At 36.8% G+C, this 19,965-nt stretch overlaps 1 protein-coding gene across 15 annotated transcripts in view; it reads left to right on the forward strand.

Annotated features, from left to right (window-relative positions):
• Positions 1–19,965, forward strand: part of Dtna (dystrobrevin alpha) — a 344,317-nt gene that overhangs the window by 275,422 nt on the left and 48,930 nt on the right. For 5 of the 15 annotated variants that reach the window (XM_047525921.1, XM_047525920.1, XM_047525922.1 and 2 more), the window contains 4 exons: positions 5,863–5,946; positions 7,613–7,702; positions 15,116–15,193; positions 15,745–15,837. In XM_047525921.1, the coding sequence (XP_047381877.1) occupies positions 5,863–5,946; positions 7,613–7,702; positions 15,116–15,193; positions 15,745–15,837 (345 nt within the window). Of the gene's footprint in view, positions 1–5,862; positions 5,947–7,251; positions 7,539–7,612; positions 7,703–15,115; positions 15,194–15,744; positions 15,838–19,965 lie in introns of those variants that run through there. The other 10 variants (XM_047525929.1, XM_047525930.1, XM_047525932.1 and 7 more) reach the window with 4 other exon arrangements.

The following is a 19,965-nucleotide window of genomic DNA, read 5'->3' on the forward strand; positions in this document are numbered from 1 at the left end:
CACAAGGCTTGTATTTACATGTTGACATCAGTAGGCAGGCTCCTGGACCTACCAGTATAGGAATTGACTGATGCACAGTTCATGCTTTGGGCAGGTCAGAACAGGATCTGTAAGAGGCACTAGAGGGGTAAGACCCTTATGAAAGCAGTAACTCTTTCCTCCCATGGGCCCAAGCAAATACCATCCACTCCTTTGTGTTACCTTGCATTTATGAGCTTTGCATAAATACTGCAGCGCTTTGTGCTGTTTGATCCTGAGCGTGCGCTGAGGGCTCACTGACCCCAGTAATACACACAGAATGGTGGCTTCTGTTTCTCTGGCAACACACTGGTCTGAGCCAAGCATCCAGAAAACTAATATAAACCAATTCTGGAGAATGTTGGCTAACTTATTTTTGGAAATTATACTCCTAAAAATATGCCAGGAGTAAATAAATCTGGGAAATTTCCCTCTTGGATAAATCTGCTTCTTAGGAGCTGTTCCTATTAAGGTCTCAACTTTTATTCCTATAGTCAACTAGAAACATCACCAAGTTGTTAGCGAAGGAACATAACACAGAGAAAGCAAGTCCATGCTGTGAGTTCTGCCCAGAGACACTTTCTACCGGCCCAGTAGGAGACAGCAGCCTCAGGGGCATGATGATGATACAGTATGGGTGAGTCACCTGGAGCTAAGAACTTTGCAGGAGAACAGAATGAGGATGCTGCTGCCCAGTTCTAGAAAGAATTAGAAAGTGAGACACCAGGAAGTAAAAGCCAGTTTCACAGGGTGCATTACCTAGCACAGGGCCTTGTACACAATGCTCAGGGTTGGGGTGTGTAAGTGTGTGTGTGTGTGTGTGTGTGTGTGTGTGTGTGTGTGTTATTTAATTGGCTGAGAAAAATGTTTTTAATTTTAATTTCTAGGGACAGTATGATCTGATGTGCTATTTGCTGCATTAACTGAGGGAAATATCTACACAATAAGTACTTTATTTTATGTATTTATTTATTCCTGGTGGTGGAGATTAAATACAAGGCCTCAAATATGCTAAGCACATGCTCTACCACTGAGCTGCAGTGGGTTCTTCATAGGGGTTCCTTGGAAAAATTTCAAAATTCCCTTAAAATTCTACACAAAATGTGCCTTTTTCTGATAAAACTTCCATATATTTAACCAGAGTCCCAAAATAGTTCTTGAATCAAAATACTGATCTATACTCACTGATAAAATATTTTTCCAAAATCATCTTAATTTTAAAATGCAAATTGTATGAGGCATTTATTAAAATAATATATAAGAATTCTAGATGCTGAAAGTTCAGTCTATATTAGAAATTTTTTGCACTTTTTAGCTGTAGAAATTTTCCTCATATTGTTTCATTAGTCAAGTGCTATATAATGAATAGATATGCATACTTTTGGGGAAGGTGAGGATATTCTAAGACTTCTAATTTTAAACTATGCTGCTCACTTAGCTATTCTAAATCATCATAAGTACAGACAGATTATTTAAATAACAAAATAAATGACATATCTTTCATCTTTTTCAAAGAAATACTACCTTAATCTGCTATAATGAGCTTGTATTCAAAAGTTAATGAACATTCACACTTCTTCCAACTAATTTTGATACATTTGACAAAAATATTTGGCATTCCGTGCATGTCCTTTTACAATAAACCATTGTACCACATCTAGAGATTAAAAATAAGTGAATGAACACTTTAAGAAATAAAACACATCAATATTCCCACCCCCACTTAATTATCTTAATTTATTGCTGCCCAATATGGCTTAAAGCATGAAGGTCTCAAGCTGAAGGAATATTACCATAGTATAAGAATATGTATAGTATGAAACTTCACTGTTTGTGTCTCTAACAAAGAGCACCCTGACAGTATGATTCCTGACCTTTTTGAAATAGTTTACTAATCCATTTGTCAGTTGTGGTACAAACCACATCTTTATCATTCATTGGACACATGTTCACAAAAATATCCCAATCTATGTCACTTACATACATACATGAGCTCTCAGACAAAGGCAGGGAAGGAAGCAGCAGGCACTGACAATATTGATGAGCATACTCTGTCATACACTAGGTGAGCCAGGATTGGGACATTGAGCCTTACAGCATAAACTCAGAACACAAAGCATTTTTTCTTTGTAATTATGAAAAAGTGTATTAATTTTATAAATTAGTGCAAATTCTTCAAAGATACCACCTAAAAAAAAAAAGTCACAAAATGAGAATGTTCATGCGAAGGATGAATGCATGTTCCTTTGCAACACTGAAGCATGGTTAATGTTCTGAAGCCCATGAATATGGAATTAGATGCTGAGCATTATATAGTCTTCTTCAATGCACCCTTCTTGCTGTGATTGTGTTTAAAATAATGGCACTAGGGTTCTAATATGCATATCCAGTCTTAAGAAGTAAAAAGTTATAAGTATTAATTGAGACAAAAATACTTGACTTATGCTTGATCAATACTTAAGAAATAAATTAGAAAATATTTTCATTATTAAAGACTCTGGTTCCAACTTTTAAGCGTAAAATATGGGGAAAAAATGTGGCATAAACTATGTAACTAGATTAACATTTTACAAGAAGCCTAAGATAGAGTAAACTGAGACCGAATCAATAGAACTTTTAAACAGGTTGAATCCTCCTATCTCACACAGATTTGCCTATGGAAATGAATCATGTAGCACAAAAAATATCATGCCCTTACTATAGCCAAGGGATTTTATACACATGCAGTAAAGAAGTGTTGCCAACCATGAATTAGTCCTTAAATAGAAATGAGCAGGTGGTGGCATTTTGGTTTTTGGCTTTTGTTCTTAGCTATTGTATTGCTCATAAATGTTGCCATGATTAACAGTCTCTATTCTGTTCAATTTTTTTGCTGCCAAAAGTGATACTTGGTAAGTAGTTCAATAGTCTCCCATGTATTTATAAAGATTTAGAATCATAATTATAAGTGGTTATGAGACACCAAACAAGTAAGTAACATGAGGCTAGTTTAAACTTCTTCTGCCTTGAGATGAACTCTGAGTTTATAAAAAGGATGCCAATTTTATAAAAATGTCTTCTGCAAAGATCTTATCCAGAAGAAGAAAAAAAAAAAAAAAAAACTTAGTACTATACCCTTGTGACTTTCTCCATTTTGTGGTACTGTTTCATCTTCATAAGAGTAAATATGTGCCACATTCCCAATGTGACCTATTTATTGGATTAAGGCAACTTGCCATTTGGCTATGGAGGAAATAGGAACATCAGACCCTCTGAAAACACCATTTGGTGCCAAGGTTTAGCCATTCTCTGTTCCAAGTTCAACATTTTGATAGTGAACCATAAACATGAAGCCGTTTGCTAAGAAATCTCAATTTCAACTTTGCAATGACCAGGTTCAATAGACTAAATTTACCGAGCTAGTTAAAAAGCATTCCAAATCCACTTGTTTTCTCATTACAAATGGAACAAGATGAAAGCATTTTTTGAAACAGACAATAGAGAACCAGAAGTGTGGAGTCACCTTTATTTTTTTTTCAACTTTTTGCAAAGCTACAGTGAAGGTGTTCCATTCTGTTAAATGTTTTAAAATCAAATGTACCTAAATTCATAGTTACAAGAGGACATTTGGATAAAATTAGCATCCTTCTTATAAAGTGTTTGACTCAAGGCAGAATTAGTTTTAAATCAGCCTCAAGTTGCTCACTTATAGCAAGATACATCCTAGACAAGTGACGCAAAACACTAAGATCATTTTCAGAACTTCAGTTAAAATATCCAGAGTAGATGAAATACTCAATCTGCTGTTTTGGCCTCGTCCAGTAAATAATGCATCTTATAACACTGTTAGTACCAGCTACTAGGAAAATGTTTCAAAGAATTGCTGCATATAATACTGACATTTTAAAACCTGTGGAGTGTCATGTTCATTTCAATAAAAACATTGGGGTAGACAAGTCTCTTTTCCCCAGAATCTCATCATTGTAAAATCCCAAACTAACTCTAGTTCCCTAAAAATTAAACTATTTACAAATTTGGCTTTTAACCAAGCCAACATGAATTGAATTGATCCTTTGGGCTACTATAAATAATGTCTCATCTTCAAAAAATTCTATACTGTCAAATTCAAATATGGAATCAGAGTAAAAGCAAAACTTCCTCTGACTCAGAATGATTTCATCTCACCTTATTGTTCAGTCTCTTACATTGAACCTAAAATAAGACCAAACACTGCTTGCACATGAAATAGGGATCTTGGCTCCATAATTTTGTCTGAATTAAAATATTCATGATAGGGAAAGAGGGACAGAATGAAATGAAGAAAGACCAAAGAAGAGAGATCCAAATGCACTTAACTGATGTTTAGGGCTAAGAAATATTGAATCCTATTTCCTTTCACTCATCATATGAATAGAGTGAAATTTAGGGGATGCCTTACATCATGCACCCCATTGTATGGTTCAGCCAAAAATCAGAAACAGTGAGTCCTTGTGCTGCTTCATTGCACCTTCAGATGAATGGATAAAGAAAATGTGGTACATATACACATGGAATATTACACAGTCATAAAGAAGAATGAAATTATGGCATTTGCCAGTAAATAGATGGAACTAGAGAGTATTATGTTAAGTGAAATAAGCCATTCCCAATAAACAAAAGGCTGGATGTTCTCTCTGATATGTGGATGCTAACACACAATAAGCTGTGGGTAAAGAAGAACAGAAGTTCATTGGATTAAACAAAGGGGAATGAAGAGAAGGGAAGGGATACGGGAATAGGAAAGACAGTAGAATGAATTAGACATAACTTTCCTATGTTCATATATGAATACACGACCAGTGGATCCTCATCATATACAACCACAAAAATGGGAAGTTATACTCCATGTATATATTATATGTCAAAATACATTCTACTGTCATGTATAACTAAAAAGAACAAATGAAAAAAGTTTGAAATTTTATAAATTAAAAAAAAGAATAAAGAGCACACAAGGCAAGGTATTGTTTGGCAGCCTATGCCCTTCTGCATATTAGAAAGGGCCATTGTCTGGAATATTACTCAGCCATAAATAATAATAGAATTATGGCATTTGCAGGCAAATGGATGAAATTGGAGAATATCATACTAAGTGAGATAAGCCAATCTTAAAAAACCAAAGGAAGAATGCTCTCGCTGATAAACGGATGATGACACATAATGGGGGTGGGAGGGAGCAAGAATGGAGGAAGGAGGGACTGTATAGAGGGAAAAGAGGAGTGGGAGGGATGGGAGGGGTGCGGGGAAGGGAAAAAATAACAGAATGAATCAAACAACATTGTCCTATGTAAATGTATGATTACACAAATGGCATGCCATTACTCCATGTACAAACAGAGAAACAACATGTATCCCATTTGTTTACAATAAAAATAAATTAAAAAAATAAAAGAAGCAGCAAAAAAAAAAAGAAAGAAAGGGCCATTGTCATGAGGAACACAGAGGTAAGTGTCTGAGGGCTCAGGATTCCTCCTCTTTCCAAGAGAATATGGATTCTGATCATCATGTTTTCCGAGCTTTTCTCTTCAGTAGAAGTAAGGCATCAGCCTTCTTCAAAATCCTGACCCATTTGAGAACATGATTCAGTGAAGCTCCAAGGCATGAATAAACATGCTCATGTTGCCCAGAGATCTCCCTTACACGTTCAACTGAGATGCTACATTCTCAAGGAACATAACAGTTTAACTGAAATATGTCCACTTTCATGTTGATCCTGAGCAGTATAGCACTCTGGTCTTCCCATCCCCTCTCCTCAAGGACTGTGGATAGTTTTTCATTCGGGACTTTGCTTCACTTTAACTGTCCACACACACTACTCTGTTTTAGGCCTCCCAGACCTGTGACCAGCATGAACGACACCCTGTTCTCCCACTCTGTTCCCTCCTCAGGAAGTCCTTTTATTACCAGGAGGTAAGTTCCAATTTTATTATAAAATAAGTCCTATTATAAAATAATCCTTGGTTCTATGGTAAAAAAAAAAATTCTATTGTAAGTCAAGTGCAGAAGACTATTATTGGAAACTAACTGGTACATATCCATCACAGTTTTCAGTTATTTGGAAACATTTAAAGAGGGTTGGGATGGCTTTGGGGGTTCATGTCATTTCTGGAAACCTGCATTTCTAATCTCCTCACAGTAAGAATGTGGGGTATGTTTTAATTTTACTATGGCTGCACATGTATTCATCCCACTGAGTGAGTCACGTTTTAGCACCAGGAAGTTGGAATTTCAAGATGTGATGGCATGTTATTATATAGATTCTGAAATATCTCATTATTTGAGGCTCCAGATATACAAGAATCCTCTTCTGGTGAATCCTCTTCTGAAGTTTGTGAGGCTAGAGGCTGAAGACCAAACTTAGAAATGTAGTTTCCATATAAGTAATTATAGGGATAATAACAGGAACTTCTTAAAAGGGTGGATATATGTTTCATCTTTTTGCACAAGATTCAGGAATAAGAGAAGCATATTTCTCTAACAGTTAGCATTGGAAACATGCAGGGCTCAAGAGGTGCTGAGTCATTTGATCAAATTGTGATATTTGTGAATCAAGCACCTGAAAGTTGGTTTGTGTATGCATGGAGAAGGTTTACAGGAAAGCAAGAACAGAGGTAAGAAAAATTGAAGTGAGTGAACGTAAAATCTCAATTACCTTTCAGCAGAAAAAAAAGCTCATATTTTACAAAATACACATAATCCATCTTTTCCCTGGAGAGTTTTGTAAAGTGCCAATTTCACAAATATCCAGGCATAGCCTAGTGAGGATTGGAAGACTGCGAGACTCAGCACACTGCTAATTTTTTTCCCTGCATTCCTGTATTGCCCCATCAGTGGGAACCTGAGACTAAGACGTTCCCCACCATCCCATAATTGTAGCCCGCAGGAGTAGGACAGTGGGGCAGTACACGTTATTTCCAAAATATAAATTGTGTAACAAGTAGCAATGAGAAGGTCCTCGTACTGCAGAACATCCACAGTGAAATGGTGATTTAGGTACTCAGTAACTTCCTGTTGGCCTTTCCAGAACCACCAGCAAATTTAAAAGAAAACCATAATCTGTAAAATCTGCAGGACACACAGGCCTGTGCATCTGCCTAGGAAAGAACTAGGAATATTTAGAAAGAAATTGTGCTTTTATTAGGAAGCTCTGCACTCTGTAAATGCCAAGCAGAGGTAGACCCCATCCTTACTGAAGGTCATTTTATATCATTTCAGCTCGGACGGTGCTTATGGTGGATGCGTCTAGATGGATAACATGACTTCCTCTACCCTAAAATATGCCTATAATGCTTTGAGCTGTTCTGCTTTCTCCAGGGTACATGGTACCCATTAACTCAAAACATGATCACTTCCCTTTTCTCCCATTTCAGTCCTTTTGGCATGTTCCCTGTGAACCACAGACATGTTGTTTAAAGCGTGCAGTTCTTCCTTGTCACCACGGAGACTGGACCCTGGTTTCTGTGTTAAGGGTGCTGCTGTTCAATAAAGCTGTGTACACTGAACGGTTTTCCTCTCTGAGTGGGCCTTGCTCTGTCCATGGAGATTTTAATGAGGTCTCATTGTTTACATCCCTCAGGTTACCTGAGGGGATAAGTGCAGCCAGCCCTGTGGCTGAAGAGCATTCACTCATAAAGCTGTATGTAAATCAGCTTGACCACGGCGCACGGTCAGTATGCCAGTATCCCTGAATCACTAATCATAGAGTAGTTTCCCAGCTATTCTCTCTGTTAGAGCACTAAAATCCTCCTATCGCATGTCCTAGTGGAGATGGAGGTCTTCCGGGGTTTAAAGAGCTTCTCTAGAAGATTTTCAATCTAAGGTGGACTTCTCAGCTCTTTTTCCCTCTTTCTTGTTTATTAATTTTATAACTTTCTACCAGTACATATGAGGTGAGTAAGTGTGAAGAGTACCTTGCTGGGTCTCATTTGGACAAGTCTCTGATTTTGTACAGTCTCTGAGACCCTAGATGATGATTTCTAAGATGCTAGAACTCAAGAGCGACTTGGAATAATCTTTAGTGCTAATTAGGACAGCCTAGGATAATGCCATGTGGCTGGACCTTACTGTGGTTAAAGACTTGAGGACTTAACCAGTGGTAAAACCTTTCTCTTCCAAGGGGAAAGGGCCATTCCGCCCCCCCTAAGAAGGACAGTCTGATTTCTACTGGAGTAGCAATTTCAAAACCAGCTTCTTACTCTCAGTGTTTGGTTTCTATCACTTGATAATGCTAGTGATCCACTTTGCGTTCTTAACTATGTAGATACACTGAGGTTGATGGAAATCTGCCATGCCAAATGAAGGCATAAGTTAGAGGCCCTATTCTTTCTATGACTGGAACAGGACTAAAACCATATGACCTAGAAGTCTGCCCTCAACCCTCCTGCACCCCAACTGCCCCCTTTAAAACCAAATGAAACCTAAGCAGGCCAAAAACAGCACTGTTCAATATTTGGGCAGCATTAAGAAAGTAGGGAAGCTTGCCTTGTGGGTATTTTATTTAGCCTCAGTTGTCAGTCTTTTGTATTTTAACTTAGAAATCTTAGAGATCTTAGAAAGATAAAACAGAGTAAGGATGAATTAAAATCACCACTGCAAAATCCTCTCTCCACACTCCTGGCACTCCCCGCCTAGAGTCCTTTACAAGTCTACCACTTTGATCTTCAAAAGGCACTAGGGTGAATCTTTGAAGTCTTTTGACATCCGGGTAATCCACCTCACACAGATTTATGAGTGTGTACCTCTGGTTACCACCACCATCTGTCACATCCCCTGTTCCTTTTCCAGTGATATATTTGATTCACTTTTGCATTACTTAAAAGAAGGGATTCTCAAAGGCACTCTCTCTTAGTCCTTTGAAGTCCTCTTGTGAGTGTGTGTCTGTCTGTGTACACACACATATGTGTGCACTCAGTGCTGGTTAGTAGTTAGGTAGGAGGTGGGTCAAATAATATAAATCATAGATATATCCACCTCATTCATTTTCTTGATCATTATCTATATTCGTATGCCTAGATTGTTTTCTTGTAAATTTATAGGAAAGAATGGCTGGATTGATAGCAATCTACCATGCTCCCTAGGAAGAGGCCTCCAATAGCTAAACATGGCAGCCAGCAATCTTATCTAAGCTTATGAAAGATGGCATACCCTTACTGCAAATATGATTGCAAGGACTCACAACAAAGCCAGGTTCATGTGGTCCTCTCTCCCCTTCACTGTCCATAGCATCTGGCCTCAGAGGATCTTCTTTCTTTGTTGGAAATATATCTCTTTTAAAATCTTAATTATCTTGCCAAAATCTTTGCTTAGTTTATATAAAAGAATTAATTAGTACTTTCCTATGATAAAAAGCTTCTTTAATCATGGCCCAACTTCATTAGCCATTATAAGGACACTGGAAATTTGAATGGCTAGTTTCTTCTACCTCCAATATCAGAAACATTGCTTAAAGATTTCACAGGTATTTTCATAGTTACAACTTCCAAGGTGGTAATAATCACTCACAAAAGGAGGCTTTTTGGCTATTACATGTAGCACCTAGCCATATCCTGTCACTCTATCAAATATTAGGAAATGATTTGGAATTCATATAGTGTGCTAAACACAATCTTATATACCATTTTCTGGTTTGTCACAGTCACACTGGTTATTCCTGATACTGCATTAGGCTCTGTAATACCTTAAGGAGAGCACCCTACCCACCCCAAGCACTTCCCAAATCCTAATTCTTCCCAGTGGAGCAGCATTTGTTGGTGGCTTTTGTTGGTTGACTTTTGGTCACTTGGTTGATTGGATTGCATTTTCATCCAAAGAAAACTAATTCACTGTTATTTTTTTCATTTTTTTCCAAATGCTTTTGCTTATCCAAAGATTATTTGCCTAACAACTCAGGCTTTTAATCTGAATTAAATGGTTCAAACTAAATTTCAAGCATTTGTGATTTGGTAATCAAAAGTGTCTAGAAATAAAATGAGATACTGAATTCAGCTTTGCTTCTGAAAATCAAAGTTTTCTCCATGACTAATTTTTTTAAGACGCCTATCCATTTTCAGTCATAAAAATAGAGAAATTGATAAACCAATATCTGACACCACCCTGAAGATGTCTTCAGTCTTCTCACACTCTTCTGGGGATATTGTGTGAAATTACATGAAATTTGAAATAATTACCCTCTGTAGATAATCCTTTATTTCATGTATCCCCAGAGCCACACATGCACTAGATTTTTTCTTCAAACTTGAATTAACCCAGTCTTTGCACTGAATTCTAACAATTTCCTATATTTAACTGTTAGTGCATAATTAAAACCACGATCACCTCTCTTTTTCCTTTCTTAACCTTTCTGATCTTACTAGCATGCTTCAGATGATTTTGGTGCACACTCTGCACCCAGCAGACTCTTCTATGGGTTCTGTTGGCAAAACACAATTGTTACGACTTGATAATATTGGGGAACATCATACTAAGTGGGATGAATTGACTGTGACCTAAGAATTCTTATTTCTTCCCTGGTACCTGTTCAACTTGAGTCAACATTTATGCCTGCCTGACTTGATTGACAGCTAACTTTTCTGCTAAGATACTAACCTTTTTTTTATGTGTTTCCTGATTTGCATGTAAGAGACGTTTTACATTTCAGCTCTAAGCTACTGAAAGTTAGAAAAGGAAAGAGAAACAGGATGTTTTAGGAAATTATCTTTTTTAATTTTTTTATTTTTATATTCTGCATTTTGATTCATTATTCACAAATGGGGTACATCTTTTCATTTCTGTAGTTATCCACGATGTAGATTCATACCATTCGTGTAACCATACGTGTACATAGGGTAATGATCTCAGTCCACCATTTTTTATACCCTCCTCCTCCCTCTCATTTCCCCCTATGTAATGTAAAATTCCTCCATTCTTCTCTAAAACATCTGATCGATGGACTCTTTAATTGTGCTTAAATGAGTTTGGTGAATTTGTTACTAAACTGTGTAAATTGTAGCAAGAAGCAAAATTTTATCCACAAGTGAAAGTTACTTAAGGAAGGAGTCAATTTTACAAATCATTCTTGACAAGTCCAAATACCACACAAGTTTATCAATGAATAAAGAATCAACAGAAATGAAAATATCTATCTTTAATTTGTCATGATTTAAATATTGCTTTCCTTTTAACCATTGTGGTAATAAGTTTTTCATATTAGGTACTTTGATTATGTAATATCCGTGCCCCATGAGACTGAATCCAGGCTTTTAATATAGTGCTCAATAGAAGAAAAAAAGTTCTTTGACCAGGGCTGATATAGTCATCCAACATAGGTCACTATATTATGCATTTTTAAAATGCATTTAAGGTTCAGGCAAAACTCCAGGAAGCATTTGTGTATAATTTTGTTACCTTAGGATATCCTAAAAATGTTTGCACTAAACTAAAAATACTGGCTTCAGTTGCCCTTCAAAACTAAAGGGAGAATTAAAAAATAAATAAATATAAATATGTCTATCTTTCTAGAACCCATTAAGTCACTGCATATCTATATGTTTTTGCATGAAACTGTTGGGAAAAGGCTATTTATCATTAAATATCCTGTTTTCCAGAGAGGTTTTTTAAAAAGTAAATTGCTGAAGATGTTTTAGGAAGAAAAAAAAAATAACACAATCTCAATCTTTTTGCTTCCTGCAGAACATACAAATTGTAAAAATTCCTGCCATGCCCTCCAGGGTAAACAGCAATAGTGATATGTGTGCAGAGGGATGTAGGTATATCTTGCTGTGAACCTGGTAGAAAGAAAATCAGAGAGGTAGACATACAATTTGGGAATGGTGGCCTTGCTTCTCCTGGAGACTTAGATTAGGAAAGATGTTATAAACCATGTGGAGTGGGGAGCCCTAAGTAGTTCCCAGTTTCAGAGACTGAGAGGGAGAGTGCATTTGAACTTGAGACAGGGCAAAGAGCAGCTTTGGGAGGTCTAGCTGGAGTTGTGTAAAGTCATTGTCACATTCTGACACGCTGAGATGCTGAAAGTGCTTAATCCATAAACAACAAGAATTACCACTTCATTTCTCTATGCAAGCCACCAAGCTACAAAATGAAGATTCAAAAATCTAAATTATTCCATGAAATAGTGTGAGAACGCATTGCCTCGAGGAGTCACTGTCTTCACAATGACTCAGAAGAAAAAAGTGTTCACTTTGCTTCCCTTGTTCAAGTTCCTGGGGAGCAACAGAAGGGATTCTGGAGGAAGGTACCTCATGTGGGAAGACTTTAAAGACCCAAGTTTAAATGAAACCTGAAGTTCCTGACCTTATTTTGAAAGAGTAACTATTCTTTTTTGTTGTGTCCTTGGTCACCTTCATGCATGGTCATATTCTTAACTTCCCAGAAGCAAGTAATGAGAATTTAAGTCTAGCTCTAGGATAAGTAGAAACCGTGTAAACAATAAATACCAAAAGGCAGAGATGCTCCTAGCTCTAAAAATTAAGAACTGTAGCAAAACAAAATAATTTACTTCCACAATCTCATAAACATGCATGGTGTAACCCCCATATTTTCCAAGAACTGGTTTTTCCAAAAATTCATTTGAGGAGGAAAAGGAAAATAAAAGGATTTAAATGATTCCCTCAAGCCAACTCTGGCAAGGGCCAGTACAAAGAAAATAGCAACAAAAAGCAAAGAGATGGGTATACTTAGAATATCTGTTCATTCCTTGGAGGAAAGGAGGGATCTGGAAAAAAGAAGAAGAAGAAGAAGAAAGAAAAAGAAGAGAAGAGGGTAACCAGAGAAATGGAGGAGCAGAAGAAAAGTAGAATAGCCCAAATCATTGAAGAAAAAGAAATAAGGCCACCAAAGGAAAACTAGCCAGTTGCCTATTTCCTGACACCCTGTCCCTGCTAGGTACTGATATCAGCAAGCTCCTCCATGCTTGTGGAGTGACCAAGCGGTGGGAAGGTCACTTCTGGGCTTTACCATAGCAACTTTCTCCCATCACCAGAATAATTTGTAGCAAACACATTTCCGTGGTTGATTTTCCTGCATTTCTTTTCTCTCCTTTTTTCTCATTTTATCTCACACACTCAGCATCAGTGGATACACCTGGGTAATTATTAGACTTTGGCTTAAAGAAATATTGCTATAATATTTCTGGAATTCAAAGAACAAAGAAACACAAGTCAGGGAAGCCTTTTAGTTCAGAGGGAAGAATCATTGATATTTCACACAGTGTTGCAAATGGTTTTACAAACATCTGAAATCAATTATACAACAGATAAATTTACCTTAGTTCAGGGGGAAAAAAAGTCATTGAGGATATTGGGCAACAGAAAGACTTAGTAGGCAAGGTTTGAAATGTTGTTTTGGTGGGAAAATGGGACATCACAGAAAACAACCACCAATGAGGGGTTAAGGTGGTTATTGACCCCGATGGGCATGTTTCAGTCTTAGAAGTAAAGATCAATATGCTGGGAAAAAATTAAGTAAGGCCATCAGGAAAGAAGATTCTCCTAGAACATTCATCTGATTTGTTGTTTTCAAAATTGTAGTGATCTATCACTGGGCATGTTGACTATGGTTAATAGCATCGTATTGTCTGTTTCAAAATTGCTGCAAGAATAGGATTTAAATGTTTTCACTACAATAAAAATAAGTATATGATATGATAACTATGTTAGTTTGATTTAATCATTCCACAATATATACATCAAAACATGTATGCACCCCACACTCATTTATTTTAAAGTCACTTTTATGTGTAGCTGCACAGTGTTATTTTGTGTTAAGTTGCCCACCTAAAGGGCCAGGTGAAGATGCCAAACACTCAACAAACAAACACAATCAGCTACTCTATGCATTGCATTTTCTTTATAAATCAAATCTGACATGAATTTATCAGACTTAAGGAAACTTTTGTATACACTGTTCCAAAGTAATAATACTAATCATAATGTACATTATTCATTCAGACATTTCTGTGTTTTTAGGATTTATGTCTGAAAAGGTGGTACCTTGTGATACAACCTTAAAACTTAAGTTTTGTAAGATTTTAATACTTTATATATAATCTAGAGAAATTTGGAGCAAAACCCTACAATTTTAAATACCATGGTGATACTTGGTATTTTAACAATTAGTTAGGCAGTTTACCTTTGTATTTTACATGAAGTAGAGGATAGTTTTAGGTACACCAATGTGTAAAGGAAATTCTTAACCTACAAAGAAGCAAACTGTCTTTAAACAGATTACCAAACCGGTTGAAATACCATATATCCCAGGGAAACATGTCTATTCATCATAGTAGATCTTGGCTTTGGCGTGGCCACACTTAATTAATTATGTTATATTACTATTTATAATTCAATAAAACAATATTTTAAGCCTTAAAATTATCCTTTAAATTAATAAATAAAATTAATATTCCTATGTTTTAAAATTGCTTTAGTGATAGGACTCTATTCCCTAGTTTCATATTAATATTGACATAAGAAATACAAATATATACATGTATATACACACACACTCTTCTCTCTCTCTCTCTCTCTCTCTCTCTCTCTCTCTCTCTCTCTCTCTCTCTCTCTCCAGGGTTTATTTTTCTGTTTCTCTGATGGTTTTCTTTGTAGCTTCTCAGTCAAGGTTAAGTGACTTGTGCTTAGTAGTAAAGTACTGTTAATATGACAGCAATTTCTAGGTAGTTTTTAAGTCTATGCAACATAGACAGCTGAAAATGTTAGGGGAGAGTGGGATCTAAAGGCTGGCAGGACTTGGTGAGCTACCAGACTGTTTTCATATATGTTGAGAGGATGTTGAGAAAATTTTTATGATGTCTATGCATTTGCAATATACATGCTCATTCATTGGGCAAATAGCAAAGGTCAAATCTGGAACCAAGGTGGCCTGTGTAATTCTAATTACAGTTCTCAGAGCAGGTTTCCACTCCTAGTCAAACTCGGTGGAGATCTGAAAACATCTTGAACGTTTCAAAATATTACAGATCTTTGCAAATAAAGCTTGGACCTAGACTTGGGAGTTTCTGTTGCCAGTTTCTGTCTTGAGTGCGTTGCCGTGTTTACGCTCTTCTTGGCTTTCCCATCTTATTAACCAGCTCTCCTCCCAAGGACAGTGAAGTAGAGCAGAACAAAATGCTGGCTAGGGCTGCTCCAGCTTTGCTGAAGGGCAAAGGGTAAGTTACAGCCAGAGTGCACTGGAACCCTGAACTAACAAAACTAAAAACGGAGTTTCTTCTGCAAAAATGCTTTGTGTGTGAAAGATCATATTCAGTTTAGTAAAAGCGGTGACCTGTCATAACCCAATTAACAGCACCAACTAGTTGTTTTGCGTGGACACATCTGTGTTGTTATTCACTTCCGAATTTCCTTTTTCTTTTGTTTTTCTTTTTAATGACTAAACTGATGATAAGATTTTCCAAAAGATACTTAATCTTTGCTTGCAACCTCTTTCAATGTGTTCACTGTACAGATGAATTCCTTGACCTTAGGGGTCAAAGAATGCAGATCTGTTTTCTAAAAAGTTGTTCAGCCTAAATGGAAGTCCTCATCTGTAAAGATAGTAAAATGAAATTGTGAATTTCATTGCCTGGGTTTTGCTTGTGTTTTTCTTAGGCTCTTCCTTTACTGCCTTGGTTTTCCAAATGCCTTTTCTACTGCAGACTCACTCCTGCCTTTCCTGCTCATTTCTGTTCACCTCTCTTTCTTTCCTCCTGCCCCGTTTCAGGATACAGTACAGCCTGAATGTGGCAGACAGGCTAGCCGATGAACATGTTCTCATCGGACTGTATGTCAACATGCTCCGGAACAACCCATCATGGTTAGTGCAGGTTTGGCTTCCTGACTGTCCTTAGAAAGGGGATCAGTCTGAGCTGGTGACAAGGCATCTTAGCAAGGGGCTGAGTCACGGTATGCTGAAGGTGTCACAGAGACGCTTTTTACCTAATGCAATGTTGAAGTCTTTTGTGATGTTAGTTTAGATGTTTCCCTTGAAAATATCATAGAATTTGTAACCTTGTTTATATCTTAGCTAAGGTGAAAACTTGTGTAAATGGATGTTGTGCCAAAGATTAGCATTCAGGTAAATGTAGGACTCTGGGTCCCCCTGGCCAGTTCTTTACCATGTCATATCAAATGACACAGGATGGCGATGCAGGAATTTATCTCATTCCAAGGACATGCTGATTTGTGAAACGTTGCTTCACTTCACTTAACATAAAACTGAAAGAGGGCAAAAGTAATGTGATAGGACCATATGGAAATCACTTCTTTGTCTTTCAGCAATTCTATTACTTACAAACATATCTAAGTACCATGCAGATGAAGTTTGCTTTCAAGTCCCAGAATATACAAAGTTTATTTTCAGATTTGTAAATCCAGGAATTGAGATAGCCCTACATGATAGGGTAAAGGCATTCATGGAGTCTATTTTAATGGTGACATATGAGATTGGTGAAAGTTGCTTGATTTTCTTAATGTGCATTTGCAATTTGAATAAAAGTGAAAGGACAGACTATACACTTAGATGTATGTTTCCATCTTGGTTAGGCTACTGTTGTACAAGAATATTTAGCCAACCAATTCTGTGGAAATATTTTGATTTTGCTTAACAACTCCAATTTTCTCTGAGCTAAGGGTCCATGGTTTTTCTGAGGTTATAACGACTAAGTGAACCAGTGGGTTAAACTCCCATTAAAATGCTTTCCACCTTCAGCATTAGCAAGCAGGTCTTCTTTTCCACTTCACAAAGGCATCCCTGAAATACCTAATGTCCATTGTTAGATGCTCACTGCCCTCACCACTTAGTGTCATTAGACTGTTTCTAAAACTCTCTCTTCCCTTGACTATTTCCAAAGTTCCTTTCTATTACCGCTTCTGACACCTTAGATCTATTGTTTGCAAGATTAGCACAAGAGACAATTTTAGGTCTGATGAACTAGTGAATGTTTATTTGTTTCAATAGATAAATATAATAAATACCTATAAATTTGCATTTTTAAAAAACGTGTAAGTAGCATGTTAATATAATCCTGTAACCTGCTCCTTATGGAGATAAAAATGTGCTCTTCAGCTGACTAAGCCCATCACTTTGTTCAAATTCCCTGAGCTTCTGGATTCAGTAGTATCTACATTTTCACAGCTCAACCTCTCAAAACAAGATTGCCTTAATCTTATTACCAATAAATTTGGTACCCCAATGTTTCATGGAAGCTGAGAGAATAAATAATTATTTTAAAAACATCTCAATAATCTTGCCAGAATACAGTCAGTAGAGAGTCAATCAAAAGGCAGTGATGTGATGGTATACCCTCCTCTCCCCCATAATTCTGAGGGCACCCCAGTCATTTCAAACACTCTTCTTTGACCTTTTCTTAATTAAGGTTATAACAAAGAAATCTCCAAAGAGGAAAGCTCAGAATTTGTCACTACTAACCATTTTCTCTACTCAGGTGATTAATCATATTGACTTGATGGTCACTTGAGACCATCATACTATCTCAGCAGAGACACCTTACATCTGCCTGATAAAAGCTACAAAGGATTTGTATTTTGGAAACAAAACAAGATGTAAGACCAATTGATCAATGAAGCAGGCTGCCTTTGAACAGCTGATTTCATATTCCTCATTGCTTTTCTCGTCCCCTTAATAAGTTCCAACTTCTTCAAATTTCTCATTTTTTTCCCTCCATTTCCTTTATGTTTTATTAGGTCCTGACAATTTCTCATACCTGTCATGATTTTATATAAATGATACAATGATCTATCACCTTCTTTATTATCATAGCTCTAATGCTTGACCATCATTCAAAACAGTGAGATATAATAATGATAATAATCATAATCACTACTAATTTTAAAGCACTTCCTTCATGATAAGTTTTGCTACAACTTTATGTACATGATTTATCCTAGTCTTTAGAGTAAGCCCACAGAGTAAATACAGTCATTCCCATTTTACAAATAAGTGGAATCATTTTAAAGAGTTTACCTGACTCTTCCATACTCACATAGCTATTAAACAGTGAGCAGAGATCTTAACTATTCTCCATCCAAGTTCATGGCTACTGTGCAACATCACTTCTTATAAAACCTGGGTCAACATTGCCCTCTAGGAAGTTTCATAGGTAGTTTATCCACCCTGCAGCCTACACATATTTACTTCTACAGCTGCATCTCTTACTGTGTTATTTTTATTTCCTTTTAACAAATATTTTGAATACATCTAAGAATAATGGTGGTTGCTAGTAAGTTGCCTTCTATAAACCCAGCTCCATGAATTGCAACTTCTTATGTTAATTTTTTTCTATTTTAATTTTCTAATTTGTTCTAATTAGTTATACATGACAGTAGAATTTATACATTTTGATAAATCATACATACATGGAGTATAATTTCTTATTTTTCTGATTGTACATATTGTGCATATTGTAGGATCATATCGGTCATGCAGTCACATATATATGTGAGATAATGTCTGTTTCACTCTACTATCCTTCCCACCTCCATACCCCTCCCCCCTTCACCCCTATCTACCTAATATAAAGTAACTCTATTCATCCCTAGCCACCCCAACCCTTATTGTGAATTAGCATCAGAGAAAACATTCAGCCTTTGGTTTTTTGAGTTTTGCTTATTTTACTTGGCATGATATTCTCCACCTCCATCCATTTACCAGCAAATGCCGTTAAGCTTCTAAAAAGGCAAGAATTTTGTCTTCATTCCCCTTTATCTCATCAAAGTAGACAGAACTGAAATAATAAATTCTCCACTTAGGAAGTGCTTCAGAAATGACAGGGCCCTTTCTTTTTTTTTTTTTTTTAATTTATTTTTATTGTAAACAAATGGAATACATCTTGTTTCTCTGATTGTTGACAGGGCCCTTTCCCACATATTATTTAATTTACTTTCTCACAGTCCTAGAAGGTTGGATATCATTTCCATTTCCCTGATAAGAAAATGCAAGCCCCAAAACATTAAGACCTCATCCAAGATTACAGGTCAGTGAGGGCTTGCATGCAGGTCTTCTGAAACCAGCCACCATCTGTTTTCTTCCCCATTCCTCCAGTTCCTTGTCTGCATCCTTCATGAGATGCTCAGAAAATGGGCACCTCAGCTGTTCTCCATCAAAGGCTTTGTTTTTGCCATTATTCAGACAGGCTTCTGGGAATCTTATATTCTTCTATTCTATATTAACTACTTAACACCATGGGAAAGTGGCTCATTTGTAGGTAGTCCAGTGGTAAATTAAAGAAACTTGAGTCATTGCTGATTCTGATGTCAGATAAACCAAGTAAGTAAATAGCAACTCAGGGGAGAATTTCTGCTGCTGCCTTCCTAAAAAAAAAAAAATCCAGCAGCTCAGGAGGCTGAGGCAGGAGGATCACAAGTTCAAAGCCAGCCTCAGCAAAAGCAAGGCCCTAAGCAACTCAGTGTGACCCTGTCTCTAAATAAAATACAAAATAGGGCTGGGAATGTGACTCAGTGGTCGAGTGCCCCTGAATTCAATCCCCAGTTTCCCCACCAAAAAAAAAAAAAAAAAATCCTTATGCCTTTTAAGCACCTTCTCCAATTCATGAAGGAGGTATCTCAAATTGTACCACAGTGGGCTTTTCTGCCCTTCCCCAAACTTACCAGTTGTCTGAGTTTACCAGTAACTTACAAGGAAGGTTTGTGGCAGGCAGACCTAAAGACTAGAAACAAACCCAGAATGTCTACCTCTAACCATAATTATATTCCACATATTTATCATTCAGAAGTTTCTAGCATATTTCTCCTAATGCTGGAAGGGAGGGAAGGAAAACAGCTAATGCTCCACTCTGTAGTTCATTGTCACAATCAATGACTGCCACTTGGTTAGATTTCTGATCTCATAAAACTGGTTTAAAATGTTCTGTTTGTGTTTTTCTCCAGTACAAAGGACTGTGCTTTCATATTGCCAACAGATTTC

This window comes from Sciurus carolinensis, chromosome 15 (assembly GCF_902686445.1).
Source record: "Sciurus carolinensis chromosome 15, mSciCar1.2, whole genome shotgun sequence".
NCBI lineage: Eukaryota > Metazoa > Chordata > Mammalia > Rodentia > Sciuridae > Sciurus > Sciurus carolinensis.